Source organism: Aquarana catesbeiana, linkage group LG13, assembly GCF_042186555.1.
Source record: "Aquarana catesbeiana isolate 2022-GZ linkage group LG13, ASM4218655v1, whole genome shotgun sequence".
Taxonomy (NCBI): domain Eukaryota; kingdom Metazoa; phylum Chordata; class Amphibia; order Anura; family Ranidae; genus Aquarana; species Aquarana catesbeiana.
This window is the reverse complement of record NC_133336.1, coordinates 22296135-22312272: the sequence shown is the minus strand read 5'-3', so window position 1 is coordinate 22312272 and position 16138 is coordinate 22296135. Positions and strand designations below refer to the sequence as shown.

Below are 16138 nucleotides of genomic sequence, written 5' to 3'. Positions count from 1 at the left end.
GAATCAATGACATTTTAAAAGGATGGGGGCACTATGCCAGCTGTACCAGTCCTGTATAAGGTGGTGTGGCACCCCCATCCATTCAAAACTTCACCAAAGTAAAAGAGAAGGAATAAATATTGTGTTCTCAGGCTTTATCATATTCTTTAGGAATAAATATTGTGTTCTCAGGCTTTGTCATGTTCGTTAGGAATAAATATTGTGTGTTCAGGTTTTATCATGTTCTTTGTTTGTGTCTTCTGTTGACTCCTAAGTACTAAGATACTTCTGGCATTGGAATTGATCAATTGACCAAGGGAGGAGAATAGGGAGGGATGGAGAATAGAAGGGGTCTGAGAATCAAGCCATGGAGACCCTTCTGGAAAGAGGAGGAGAGACGGAGTTAGAGCTGAAGGTGACACTGAAGGTGAGCCTAAATAGGTATAGAGAGATCCAGACGAGAGCAGAGTCTCAAAGGCCAAGGGGGTGGAGTTTTTTTGAGGAGGAGCAGTTGGTCAACTGAATCAGTGGTGTTTTGAAAGGATGGGAGCACTACACCAACGTCTACAGACTTTTAAAAAGATTTTTATTTTGTAACAGTCAACACGTTACGGGAGCTCAGTGCTGAGCTCCGAAACGTGTTGGCCGCTACAAAAAAAAAACTTTGTCTGTGCAAGCTGGTGTAGTGCTCCCATCCTTTCAAAACTTCAGAAAAGTTAAGGAGAAGGAATAAATATTTTGTTCTCAGGCTTTATTACATTCTTTGGGAATAAATATTGTGTTCATGGATTTTGTCATGTTCTTTGTTCTTGTCCTCTGTTGACTCCTAAGTACTGGGATACTGCTGGCCTTGGAAGCCATGGGAGATTGTCAACTGACCAAGGGCTGAGATTAAGGAGGGATGGAGAAAAGAGGGGTCTTAGAACCAAGCCTTGGAGAACTGAGCCTTGGAGACCCTTCTGGGAAGAGGAGGAGAGATGGAGGTAGAGCTGAAGGTGAGCTTAGATAGGTAGAGAGAGAACCAGGAGAGAGCAGAGTCTCAAATGCCAAGGGGGTCATTTTTTTTTTTTAGGAGGAGCAGTTGGTCAACTGAATCAGTGGTGTTTTGAAAGGATGGGAGCACTACAATGTGTACAGACTTTTAAAAAGATTTTTATTTTGTAGCAGCCAATGCGTTTTGGGAGATAAGTGCTAAGCCCCGAAACACGTTGGCCCTTACAAATTAAAAATCTTTGTACAAGCTGCTGTGGCTCTCCCATCCTTTCAGAACTTCAGCAAACTCCTTTGGGGGGGTCCTGCAAGACCCCACAGTTGCTGGTGAACAGCCTCTAGGAACGTAAACCCACCATTGCATTAAAACGCATCTGCATAAGGTTCAGCGCTCCAAAAAAGCTGAATCAATGGCGGCAGACAGGTTTTATATTAAAATCATTTCCAGGTGTCTGGGATTCCCATAATTGATCATTGTAGAGAAAGCAATAGACATTAGATGGTACCACTCTCCAGCCTTTTATGATTTTAACCTGACCCACTGATAAAACAGTACACGTTCCAGCAGAGATATTTTTGAGAATGTTCCTTGTACTCGTAGAGCCTTTATGCTTTTTTTTTTTTTCTCTTTTGTTTACTCTGCGTTTGATCTGGTTGTCCGGGAGGCATTTATAGTCATGTTATTGTGAAGGGACGTTCACAACATGAATCATCTAAGATTTGCAGTCAGAACAAACACTCAATGTTCTTGTGTTCATCTGAGAATTCTACTTCCATCACGACACAACGCGTACGCCGAGCCGAGGGACCGCAACCTCAGTGCGGTTATAACTTCAGTATAAAGAGACGGAATGAATATTGTGTTCTCAGGCTTTATCATGTTCTTTAGGAATGAATATTGTGTTTTCTGGTTTTATCATGTTCTTTGTTGGTGTCTTCTGTTGACTCCTAAGTACTGAGCTACTTCTCCCGTTATTAGAGGAGGTCTCCCGCCAAACGTATAATCCCAAAATGCATGGTACTTCCAGCACACCATTGTAGAAATCAGTGTTAACCACTTGAAGACCAGGCTTTTTCTGCCACATTTTGTTTACAAATTTAAATCAGTATTTTTTGCTAGAAAATTACTTAGAACTCGCAAACATTATATATATTGGATGGGGGGGATAAAATATTCACATTCACAAATTCGTTTAGTACATGTGGAGCATAAACGAATGTTCTCTGGCTATATTCTATGCAATTTGAATGTGGAAAATGTCACATTATGGACACTAGATGGAGCTAATGAGCATACCTATTTCCTATAGCACCATCTAGTGGCCATAATGTATTTTTGCACATTCACATATTCAAATTGCAGCGAATTCAGCCTGAGAACATTCGGTTTTGCCCCATTTGCAAAGAACAAATTTGCATGCAGTTTCAATGGATGAACAGTGATATAAATTTGCTTTATAAATATGCCCCTTAGAGTAGCAGCAGGTAGAGATAAATGACTGCAATGCACACGGCATAGCAGCCAACAGAGGGGAATGAGTTTAAAGTGCAGCAGCCAATAACAGCCAATTACATTGCTCAAATCAATGAAAGGTGAATTTTGATTGGATAGAGTAGCTGTAGCACCATCCAATTTTTTTTTTTTTTTTACTAATGATTTTGTTTTCTCCTGAAGACAATGACCAGCAGAGAAGGGAGAGACTGAAGACGGTGGTGAGCCACATAGAGCGCGATTCTGTGTCTTCCAGAGCCTCGTCATCGCGCCCCAACTCACGGGAGAGCTTAGACTCCGCCTTACAGCAAAAGGTAAGATTTTGGTCAACTATGTTTTAGGTTATAAATTGATGTTGTTCATCTTTTCTTTTAATTCTTTCTTTAAAAAAAAATCTTTATTTTAATAAACAGCAGTTGCAGTGGAAATGTATTTGTGTATTTTTTTTTTTTTTTTTAATTTTTTATTTTTTTTTTTTTTTGCTACTCGGCGATAGGGTGCTTTTGCCGCCCTACGCACCTACAAGCCAGTGTTGTCACCTGCAATACAAATTCTCTGCCACTAGATGTCCTCAAACTTGCAGGTTGAATGACAGGTGGCCTTGCTGTAACAGACCAACCCTCCCCCTGTTGAGCCAATCAGCAATGTATATGCTCCTGTCACATTGGAGAGCTCTAGCTCTGACTCAGGGTGGGGGTGTGGTCAGACTGCTGCAGAGGGACTCGCACAGAGCCCAGTGCAGACCCAGCCGCAACATATTGTAGAGCTACAGAAAATTATTTCAGCATCTTAAACAAGTAAGCCTGTACAATGTAATTATTTTCAAAACTTTTTTTTCATGGATGGTACAAATAAATATTAAATTCCACTGCACCCTTAACACCACCAAAGACAGCCTTACAGAGGAGGTCCAGCCCCCCCACGAAAAATTAAAAGTCAGCAGCTACAAATACTGTAGCTGCTGACCTTTAATATATGGACACACCTGTCCAGGGAGCCTGCGATGTCGGCACCCCGGCCTCCGCCATTCCTGGTAAGGGAACCCGCCTTTTCGGCTTCACAGCCGGTTCCCTATTGCTCTTTCTAATTGGCCCCGGGGCGGAGGAAGGAGGTACCCGTTCCCCCCCCCTCCCCCCTGAAAGGTGCCAAATGTGACACGGAGGGGGGTACACTTTTGAGTGGAACTCCGCTTTAAGTTCTCCTTCTTCATTGGTTTCAATTAATCTTACCAAATGGTGGACGTTTGCTGAAATGACAAAATTATCTCCATAACGTCAAAATTCTTGAATTCGCTCATCCCTAGTTGTAACTTAAGGTCTTGTTTTGTAAGGTTAGAGTTGGTAAGTATTAAAGCCCTGCAAGGGAAAAAGGTAAGTATTATACCAATGCAAGGAATAAGGAAAGTATTACACCCCTGCAAGGAATAAGGTAAGTATTATACCTCTACTGTGTATAAGGAAAGTAATAAACCCCTGCAAGGAATATGGTAAGTATTACACCCCTGCAAGGAATAAGGTAAGTGTAGTACGCTACAGTAAGTATTACACAACTGCTAGGTCTAAGGTAAGCAATACACCCCTGCAAGGAATAAGGAACGTATTACACCCCTGCAAGGTATAAAGTATTATAACTCTACTATGTAGAAGGAACCCCTGCAAGAAATATGGTAAGTAATATTATACCAATGCAAGGAAAGGGTAAGTATTATACCTCTACTATGTAGAAGGAAAGTAATAAACCCCTGCAAGGAATATGGTAAGTATTCTGCCAATGCAAGGAAAAGGAAGTATTCTACCAATGCAAGGAATAAGGTAAGTATTATACCATTGCAAGGAATAAGGTAATACACCCCTGCAACAAAATAGGAACGTAATACACCCCTGCAAGGAATATGGTAAGTATTATACCAATGCAAGGAAAAGGAAGTATTCTAAAAATGCAAGGAATAAGGTAAGTATTATACCAATGTAAGTAATACACCCCTGCAAGGAAATAGGATTGTAATACACCCCTGCAAGAAAATAGGAATGTAATACACCCCTGCAAGGAATATGGTAAGTATTACACCCCTGCAGGGAATAAGGTAAGTGTAGTACACTACAGTAATTATTACAACACTGCTAGGTCTAGGGTAAGCAATACACCTCTGCAAGGAATGAGGAACGCATTACACCCCTGCAAGGAATACGGAACGTAATATACCCCTGCCGGGTATAAGGTAAGTATTACATCGCTGCAAAGAATAAGATAAGTATTACACCAATGCAAGGAATAAGGTAAGTATTACACCAATGCAAATGGTAAAGTAAGTATTACACCCCTGCAAGGAATAAGGCAAGTAATACACCCCTGCAAGGGTAGATTTTGTCTAATTCCCAGAGTTCAGCTTTAAACCTTTGCAGCTTAGAACTTAGCAAAAGCGCTTTCCTTACACCTCCGGAGTTAAAAATATCACTGGATTTTCTCTGCAGCGATTTATTGGATCTGCGCTGAGCAGTAAGTTATTTTTATCGGACACATTAAGCCTTTCACCAGTTCAATACACTGGCACGGAGCGAAGAATGCCGTACGCTCGAAGCGTCTTCAATTCTTTATTGCCGTGCCATGAAAATGTATTCGGTAATAGATGATCACGTCGGAGGGTGAAGGAGAAGGAGGGGGATTGACTGAGGTTTGATGGCTGCGGGGTGGAAATAGATCACCTTCAATATGGAGGCCGTTCGGTTCTTGTGATTATTAAATCGGCGTCTGGCGGTAGAGGACTCTGTTGTGAAAGCGGCTGTAATGCGATGATGCGTCCTTGTCAGAATATGATAGAACCACGCTTTTATTCATTCAGAGACATTTCAATAGATGTTATTGTGGGCATTTTTTTTATATCTGTACACAACGATTCCAAAGTATGATTTTCAGAATAATTGTCCAAAATATTTGGGACGGGACCAAAAAAAAAATCCAATTTAGACCAGTACTTACATGGGCGATTGGGATGGCTGGGGACTTATAAACCCCACAGGTAGGAAAAAAAATCAAGCCACCAGGTAAATGGCATATGTGAGGCTGCTTGTTAAATTAAAGCCCAACTCTAGAAAAAATCTTTTGTAATTTTGGATGGTGCTGGGGAGGGTTAGAGCCTCTGTCAGGTAGTATTGTTCTAAACCAGTGGTGGACAACATGAAATGTATAGAGGGCCTCAAGTGCGGCCCCCCACACTTTCGAGAATGCCAAACAATGTACGTGATTTGAGGCTGTAATGCACCTCAACCCCCAAAAATTTCATCCCTGATGCATTTTATATATCTCAATACACATTGAAGGAAGTGGGCCGCAATGAAAACCCCCAGCATTGGTGTCAGTGGACACAATAATAATCCCCAGCATTGGTGTCAGTGTATGCAATAAAAACGTTGAGCATTGGTGTCAGAGACCAGATTAACAACCTCCAGCATTGTTGTCAGAGACCAGAATATTAACCCCCAGCATATGTGCTACAGCAAGAATAACCCCCCAGCATTGGCATCAAAGCCCAAAACAATAACCCCCAGCATTGGTATCTAAGCAGAATAATAAATCCCAGCATCGGCGTCAAAGCCAAGAACAATAACCCCTAGCAATAGTATCTGAGCAGAATAATAACCCTCAGCATTGGTGTCTGAGACCAGAATAATAACCCCCAGCATTGGTGTCTGAGACCAGAATAATAACCCCCAGCATTGGTGTCTTAGACCAGAATAATAACCCCCAGCATTGGTGTCTTAGACAAGAATAATAACCCCCAGCATTGGTGTCAGAGACAAGAATAATAACCCCCAGCATTGGTGTCAGAGACCGGAATAACACCCCCCAGCATTGTTATCCGATACCGGAATAATAACCCCCAGCATTGGTGTTAGAGACTGGAATAATAACCCCCAGCATTGGTGTCTGAGAAGAGAATAATAACCCCCAGCATTGGTGACTGAGACTAGAATAATAACCCCCAGCATTGTTATCAGAGACCGGAATAATAACCCCCAGCATTGTTATCCGATACCGGAATAATAACCCCCAGCATTGGTGTTAGAAACTGGAATAATAACCCCCAGCATTGGTGTCTGAGATCAGAATAATAACCCTCAGCATTGTTATCAGAGAGTGGAATAATAACCCCCAGCATTGGTGTCTGAGACCAGAATAATAACCCCCAGCATTGTTATCCAAGACCAGAATAATAACCCCCAGCATTGGTGTCTGAGACCAGAATAATAACCCCCAGCATTGGTGTCTTAGACCAGAATAATAACCCCCAGCATTGGTGTCTTAGACAAGAATAATAACCCCCAGCATTGGTGTCCGAGACTAGAATAACACTCCCCAGCATTGTTATCCGAGACCGGAATAATAACCCCCAGCATTGTTATCCGATACCGGAATAATAACCCCCAGCATTGGTGTAATGCCGTGTACACACGGTCGGACTTTTCAGCTACAAAAGTCCGACAGCCTGTCCGACAGACTTTCGACGGACTTGCGGCGGACTTTCAACGGACTTGCGGCGGACTTTCAACGGACTTGCGGCGGACTTTCAACGGACTTGCGGCGGACTTTCTAACGAACAGACTTGCCTACACACGATCACACAAAAATAGCTGCCCTAGCGTGGGTTTTTGTCCGTCGGACTAGCATACAGACGAGCGGATTTTTCGACCGGACTCGAGTCCGTCGGAAAGATTTGAAGCATGTTTCAAATCTAAAGTCTGTCGGATTTGAGGCTGAAAAAGTCAGTTGAAAGTCCGGAGAAGCCCACACACGATCGGATTTCCAGCCAGGTTTAGTCCGTCAGCGTCCGTTGGACTTTTGTAGCTGAAAAGTCCGACCGTGTGTACGCCCCATAAGAGACTGGAATAATAACCCCCAGCATTGGTGTCTGAGAAGAGAATAATAACCCCCAGCATTGGTGACTGAGACTAGAATAATAACCCCCAGCATTGTTATCAGAGACCGGAATAATAACCCCCAGCATTGTTATCAGAGACCGGAATAATAACCCCAGCATTGTTATCCGATACCGGAATAATAACCCCCAGCATTGGTGTTAGAAACTGGAATAATAACCCCCAGCATTGTTATCCGATACCGGAATAATAACCCGCAGCATTGGTGTTAGAAACTGGAATAATAACCCCCAGCATTGGTGTCTGAGACGAGAATAATAACCCCCAGCATTGGTGTCAGAGACCAGAATAATAACTCCCAGCATTGGCATCAGAGACAAGAATAAAGTCATTCAGGTGTGAACCAAGGCTTAGATTAATGTGATGTACTACACATTAATAATCCAGATACAAATTTATTCCAATGTAGTCAGGTAAAAAAAAACGATTTGAAATCCAACACATTTCGGGCCCCTAATCTTGGCACTTTATCAGGGCTTAAAATTAGAACACAATGTATATGGATTTGGCTCCAGATGAATTCTGTGATTGATACTATACCAGTCAAGATACCATTAACATTGTGCCCTCAATTACTGCAAATTCCATATACATTGTTTGCTATCTTTAAGTCCTGATGAAGGGGTGAGATTTGGCCCAGGAAACATGTTGCCCTCACATTAGAATACATTTATATCTCGACTATTATTATGTCGTGCGCACGCTCCCAGCACGGTGACTGAGCTGTCATAGACCGCTCCCGATTTCTAGTAATGATTGGGAGCTGGTAGGACCGGCGCCCAATCATGTGACCACTGTAACAGCCAGTCATGTGATTGGGTAGTCCTTCCCGCCCTGGGGGGGGGAGAGGGGCATAAAGACCCACTTAGAGGGATGTTGGGTGGGAAGGGGTTAAATAACTTTTATGGAAAATAGTACCAATCCGGCACCAGCACGATTTTGGCGGACTGAACATTTTAATGAGAAAATGATTGCAGGTAATATAATAGTCGTCCGTCTTCGTGAACTGACACTTAGTATCGCTCTGTAGCAAATGTCGCATTGCCACCAAGTTGTTTCTTTTTCTTTTTTTGGGCAGGAATCGAAATGTTCTTTCCCCTAATTCCACAAATTCGTTATCTCAGCCGTTTCTGCTAAGTGTTTGTGTATTTGTGCGGAGAATAGTAGAACAATCGCCGCGTTGGACGGAATGTACTTTCTGCTCGGCAGGGAAATTGCAGCAATTTTGTGACCGGCATAAATTTGCTTTCCTCCCGTGATTTGGTGTAATTTGCTGGAATTATTTTCAGGTTGGTCAGAATTGCTCTTTGCCAAAAAAAAAAAAAAAATGGCTGTTTTCAGGATAACTTGTTTGCACGCCCAGTTGGCCCGATTTGAATGTTCACCTTTTTTAATGTAGACCTGTCATTTACATTTCAACTCTGCATGAATAAATTCCTGACATGTCATAATATATAGTAACGGGAATTAGTGGTGCACCGAAAATTCAGGATGTACTTGGCCGAAACCAAAATGGACGTTTTAAAAAAAATATATATATACACTATATAACCAAAAGTATTGGGACGCCTGCCTTTACACACACATGAACTTTAATGGCATCCCAGTCTTAGTCCGTAGGGTTCAATATTGAGTTGGCCCGCCCTTTTACAGCTCAATTTTACGGCTTGGCATGTTGGGTATCTATTTACTCTGTGCAACCTCACCTTTTATATCTTACCATGAATTGTAATATGTTGCATTCGTGTGCACTAAAATGAACCAGCAATTTATTCTCCAGGGTCTCTGCTTACAGAAAATACATTACTAAAAGTATTGGGACACCTGCCTTTACACGCACATAAACTTTAATGGCATCCCAATCTTAGTCCATAGGGTTCAACTTTCCTAGCAGTTTATCTGGGAGGGTGCCATGCCTCCCAACTTTTTGAGGGACACCAATTGGCAAAAGTGGGTAAGTATAGGACACACCCATGCCACGCCCCTTAAAGGAGAATTACACTATATTGTCAAAAGTATTGGGATGCCTGCCTTTACACGCACATGAACTTTAATGGCATCCCATTCTTAGTCCGTAGGGTTCAATATTGAGTTGGCCCCACCCTTTGCAGCTATAACAGCTTCAACTCTTCTGGGAAGGCTGTCCACAAGGTTTAGGAGTGTGTCTATGGGAATGTTTGACCATTCTTCCAGAAGCGCATTTGTGAGGTCAGGCACTGATGTTGGATGAGAAGGTGTTCTATTGGGTTGAGGACAGGACTCTGTGCGGGCCAGTCAAGTTCCTCCACCCCAAACTCGCTCATCCATGTCTTTATGGACCTTGCAGCCTGCAGCTGCTGACTTTTAATAATCGGACACTTACCTGTCCTGGAGTCCAGCGATGTCAGCACCGCAGCTGATGTTTCCATCAGCTGTTGGGTGCATGCCGCCTCCATTGCTGCAGAGTTTTTAAAGTAAGCATATCACCACCGACCACCCTTGCTGGGGGTTATTATTGCAACTACTGCACCAATGCTGGGGATCATTGGAGAAAATGACGCCAGTGCTGGGGGCTATTATTGCAGAAAATGGCACCAATGCTGGGGGTTATTATTGCAGAAAATGCCATCAATGCTGGGGGTTATTATTATGTACACTGTTACAGATGCTGAAGTTTTTATTCCAGAAATCTGCACCAATGTGGGGGGATATTATTGCTGCTACTGACACTGATCCTGAGTGTTGTTATTCCCTGTGTGAACTTTCATATGACATTCTTATTTAAAGTTGCTAGCTGCTTGATAATTGCTAGCGGCACACCTGTTGCCATTATCTGCATTGTTATATGTGAAAATAATAATTATAATAATGGGGGGGGGGGGGTGACACCCTAGTGATGCCACTGCCCACATGTATATGTAAATGTTGATTGCACCACACATGTGAGATATCGCCGCGAACATTAGAGTGAGAGCAATAATTCTAGCACTACACCTCCTGTATAACTCTAAACTAGTAACCTGTAAAGGCATTCACAATATTTAAATAAATAAAGTTAAAAAAAAAAAAAAAAGAAAAATGTAAAATGCCCTAAAAATGTAAAACGTGCTCACGCGCAGAAGCGAACGCATACGTAAGTCGCACCCTCACATGTAAACGGTGTTCAAACCACACATGTGAGGTATCGCCACAATCGTTAGAGCAAGAGCAATAATTTTAGCGCTAGATCTCCTCTGTAACGCTAAACTGGTAACCTGTAAAAAAAAATTGAAAGTGTCGCCTATGGAAATTTTTAAGTACCGTAGTTTGTTGCCATTCCACGAGCATGCGCAAATTTAAAGCGTGACATGTTAGGTATCTATTTACTTGGCGTAACATCGTCTTTTCACATTATATGGAAAAATTGGGGTAACTATTGTGTTTTTTTTAATTCATTAAATTTTACTTTTTCCCAAAAAATTGCGTTTGAAAAAACCGCTGCGCAAACACTGTGTGAGATAAAAAATTGCAACACTTGCCATTTTATTCTCGAGGGTCTCTGCTAAAATATATATATATATATGTGTATATGTGTGTGTGTGTATATATATAGATATATATAGATATAGATAGATATATAGATAGATATAGATAGATCTAGATCTATATAGATAGATCTAGATCTATCTATATCTATAGATATAGATAGATCTAGATCTATATATAATGTTTGGGGGTTCTAAGTAATTTTCTAGCAAAAAATAGTCGATTTTTACACGTAGGCGTGATGTGTTAGAATTGCCCCGGACGGCAAGTGGTTAAAATCTCATGTATAATATATTTTGTGATTTTATATAATTTTCCTTGTTATGTCAAATTTCTATATGTCCTGAAAAAGTCCATGGGTACAGCTTTTTTGGTGTGGTGTATATGCACATCTAAAGGGATTCTGGGAATGGTGTTTTGCAACTCATATACAGTTTGAAGGTTACAATTTACATAAAATCCACTGTAACAGCATTACAAAGTGATACATTTTGAATGTTTGTATTGCATGAAATGAATTTGCGATCCTCCATCATTCCCCTTGAAATGCGATGAATGAACACATGAAATCTCCATTTACAGGATCTCTATGTTGGATACGATAACGCACACCGACCGTTTTCATATTCAGATCCTGGGGCTTCCCCGATTTCCTTCATCTCTTCATCCCGACACTTCCATTCTTCCGAGCACGCCGCAGACATGAGGTGGAGGCACCCCGACCTCTCCGGAGCGTCTTCCAGGATTGGCTCCACCGCCTGGGGCACCGCCCTGCGCAAGTTTCAGGACAACCGCGAGAAAACTTATAGCGGAGACCTGATAGAGAAACACGCCCAACACTTCACCAGCAAGCAGCGGCCCTTCACGCCGCGGACGCTGAAGACGACGGCTAAGTCCGCACTGGCGCAGAGCCGCTTTTACACCCCGCCCAGGAGGAAGAGGAGGGGGGTGAGGGAGGCCGAGGTCCAGACCGATCTAAGCAGGTGAGGCCTGTCACAAGAAACACAGTCTGTCTTTGCTTTATTATTTTAATGTGACAAAAGCACATCCAATCAGAGGAAGGGGGTTTAGAGGAAAGTCCAGTATGTAAAATGTACCAAGAACACCAATGGTGATAGAGTCCAAAAAGGTATTTTATTTGTTTAACAATAAAAAAAATTAAAAATGTAGTGTTTCGGGGGTTTACTCCCCCTTCATCAGGGATTAGGTATAATGTGGCTTCTTAATCCACAAGAAGATGGGGGCACTTTGCTATAAATCAGAGTGGTTATATTTTATTATGTACAAGGGGAATACAGCCAAAAAGATTCCAACGCGTTTCGGCTGTATTCTCCTGTACATAATAAAATATAACCACTCTATTGATTTATACCGATGTGCCGCCATCTTCTTGTGGATTTTGTACCAGTGAGGCTTCAGGAGCCTTGCGGCCAGAGCCTCAGGTCCTAATTCTAAGCCATATTTGAATTCCAGAGGAGGTTGCAGCATGGCGCCATGTGTTTTCATAATGTGACTTTAGCAATGCCAGACTCAAAGGAAACATTTTTGTAGATCTCACATAAGGTAATATTATCAGCAGGTAGTGCATATGAAGCTCTCATGTGAGGGCCAAAACAATATTTCCAAACCACTTTGAGTCCAGGAATTGATAAAGTTACATTGTCCCCAAGCCCTGATGAAGCAGGAGTGAACCCCCGAAACGTGTTGGATCTGTTATAACCACTTGCCGGCCGCAATACGTATTTTTTTTCAGCCAGTGGTTGGCTTTCTCCTGAAAGCAGTCAGATCGGCTCATAAGCCACTGGATCGCTTTCAGAAGCGACAGGAGGGGACGTTAACACCCCACCCCCACCGCTCGCCAATGTGTTTCTCGGGCTTGCCGTTTTCACCGGAGCGCCCAAGGAATGATCCGATGGTGCGGCTGGCTGGTCACCAAGGCGGCCAGAGATCAGATCGTCTCTGATCGCCTCTATGACCTTGGAAGACCGGAGTGACATCATGACGTGTGTAGGGCAAAAGTAAACTTTTTTTTTTTTTTTTTTTCTTTAAAGCAAAAGATCAAACCTCCTTTTTTTTTTTTTTCTTGATCTTCGGCTTTAAAAGGTAAAGGAGAGATTTGGAGTCTTTTTGACCCCAGATCTCTCCATAAAGAGAACCTGTCATCCCTTATTTTTGATGCATGGGATGGTTACATTCCTTGTAATAGGAATAAAAGTGATCCCAAAAAAAAAAATAAAGGGCAGTTTAAAAAGGAAAAATAAAATAATTAAATAAAAATAAAAGTGATAAAAAAAAAAATTAAATTAAAAGGACAGTTTAAAAATGAAAAATAAAATAATTAAATAAAATTTAAAGCACCCCCATCCCTCCGTGCTTCCGTAGACGCGAACGCATACGTAAGTTGCGCACGCTTATGTAAACGGTGTTCGCATCCCACATGTGAGGTATCACTGCGAACGTTAGAGTGAGAGCAATAATTCTAGTGCTAGATCTCCTCTGTACCTTTTAAACAGGTAACCTGTAAAAATGTTTAAAGCGTCGCCTATGGAGATTTTTAAGTACCGCAGTTTGTCGCCATTCCGCGAGTGTGCGGAAAATTAAAGCGTGACATGTCAGGTATCTATTTACTCGGCGTAACATCATCTTTCATACCTTATAAAAAAAATTGGGGAACATACTGTTTTTATTTTTTTAGAATAAAAATACAATAAAGTGTATTTTTTCCAAACAAATTGCGTTTGAAAAACCGCTGCTCAAATACCGTGTGACAAAATTGCAACGATCGCCATTTTATTCCCTAGGGTCTCTGCTAAAAAAATATATATTTACTCGGCGTAACATCATCTTTTATATTTTACAAAAAAATGAAGATGTTACATTGTGTTTTGTGTGCAATAAAATTAATCAAAATGTATTTTTTTCCAAAACAATTGTGCGACAAAAAAAGATGCCACCCATCATTTTATTCTGTAGGGCCTCTGCAAAAAAAAAATTAAAAAAAAAAATATATATATATATATATATATATATATATATATATATATAATGTTTGGGGGTTCTTAGTAATTTTCTAGCAAAAAATACTGATTTAAATTTGTAAACATAAAGTGCCAGAAGTGGATAATTTTCTAATTGGGAGGAAAGATAGAAATGCATCAACATCTGTCACTAATGTGCTTATTAAATTTCCTTTTATTGTGATCTGGTAATTTTATAGTGGAGTAAATAGTGTGACCGGTGTGAATTTTACAGTTTTAGGGGCCGACATGGAGCAGCGAACAGAAACCCCCCACTAGATGGAGAACAGGTAACATTTATTAAAACTGACAGTATCTATTTATTTCACTTACTTAAAGAGGAGTCCCACCCAGGGGGTCCATTAAAAAAAAAAAAAATTAAAAGTCAGCAGCTACAAATACTGCAGCTGCTGACTTTTAATTGGACACTTACCTGTCCCTGGGTCCAGCGATGCGGGGGATCGAAGCCCCCCTCCGCTCGTCGGCCCCAAGCATTTCAACTGTGGGCGCCGGGCTGTGGCTTCACAGCCTGGCACCCACTGCGCATGCGCGAGCGGCGCGCCGTGATTGGCCGCTCAATCACCTGGGACCTGTAATGGGTCCCAGATGATTGACAGGAGGGAGGGAGCAGAGCAGAGCCCTTCCTGTGCCGAGGGGGAAGTGATGTCACCAGCCCAGGCAAAGGAAGAGGCAGACTACGAGGGACCCCCTAGCAACAGGCATTTAGAGGTAAGTAAAAAAAAAAAATATCCAAATGTTTTTTTGGGTTTTTTTTTTAGAATTTTTCAGGTATTTTTGTTTTTTGGGTGGAACCCCACTTTAAATTGTACTTTAAATAATAATAATTTATTCAGCACATTACATATATATATATATATATATATATATATATTGTACATTCACATCAGTCCCTTCCCTCAAGAAGCTTACAATCTAAGGTTCCTAACTCACATTCATATATACCTATACTAGGGGCCAATTTAGACAGGAGCCAATTAACCTTCCAGCATGTGTTTGGAGTGTGGGAGGAAACCGGAGTACCCGGAGGAAACCCATGCAGGCACAGAGAGAACATGTAAACTCAAGGCAGGTAGTGCCATGGTTGGGATTCGAACCAATGACATTCGTGTTGCTAGGCAGACATGCTAACTGCTTAGCCACTGTGCTGCCCCATCCACATGCATTGAGGTTGCTGCTAAATAAATCTGGTTTGTGAACATGTTGAGTAAGAAATCCAACAAACCATATTGTCCTATGAAAGTCATCACCATCTAGTGGCCATAATGCATTATTTTTTCCATTCACGGATTCAATCTGCAGAAAATATAGCCTTAGAGCACATATGTCAAACACCAGGCCACCAAATGCAGCCTGCCAGGCCTTGTCATGTCCCCCCCCCACCACCACCAAGTTTTGCAATCAGAACGTGGTGGAACTCCAGTTATCATCCTCCGCTCCCACAAATCTAGGAAGTTTTTTTTTGGGGGGGGGGCGCTTTGGGATGGCACATCCCTGCACCCTGTACACAGCACACTCCTGAACTCTGCACTCTGTACACAGCACACCCCTGAACTCTGCACTCTGTACACAGCACATCCCTGAACTCTGCACTCTGTACACAGCACATCCCTTAACTCTGCACTCTGTACACAGCATACCCCTGAACTCTGTACATAGCACACCCCTGAACCCTGCACTCTGCACATAGCACACCCCTGTCTGCACTCTATGCATAGCGCACCATGGAACCCTGCACTCTGTACATAGCGCACCATGGAACCCTGCACTCTGTACATAGCGCACCCCTGAACCCTGAACTCTGTTCATAGCACACCCCTGAACTCTGCACTCTGTACACAGCACATTCCTGGACCCTGCACTCTGTACATAGCGCACCCATGTACCCTGCACTCTGTACATAGCGCACCCCTGAACTCTGCACTCTGTTCATAGCGCACCCCTGAACTCTGCACTCTGTTCATAGCGTACCCCTGAACTCTACACTCTGTACATAGCACACCTCTGAACTCTGTACATAGCGCACCCCTGAACTCTGCACTCTGTACATAGCGCACCCCTGAACCCTGCACTCTGTGCATAGCGCACCCCTGAACTCAGCACTCTGTGCATAGCGCAACCCTGAACTCTGCATTGTGTACATGACGCACCCCTGAACCCTGAACTCTGTGCATGGCGCACCCCTGAACTCTGCACTCTGTGCA

The 16138-nt window shown here is 42.3% G+C and overlaps 1 protein-coding gene across 1 annotated transcript in view; it reads left to right on the top strand.

The window, feature by feature from the left end:
* The window catches only part of SPATA7 (spermatogenesis associated 7), a 78120-nt gene that overhangs the window by 37685 nt on the left and 24297 nt on the right, over positions 1–16138 (top strand). The window contains exons 5-7 of the mRNA XM_073610696.1: positions 2645–2775; positions 11482–11882; positions 14152–14206. Coding sequence (XP_073466797.1) covers positions 2645–2775; positions 11482–11882; positions 14152–14206 — 587 coding nt within the window. The remainder of the gene's footprint in view (positions 1–2644; positions 2776–11481; positions 11883–14151; positions 14207–16138) is intronic.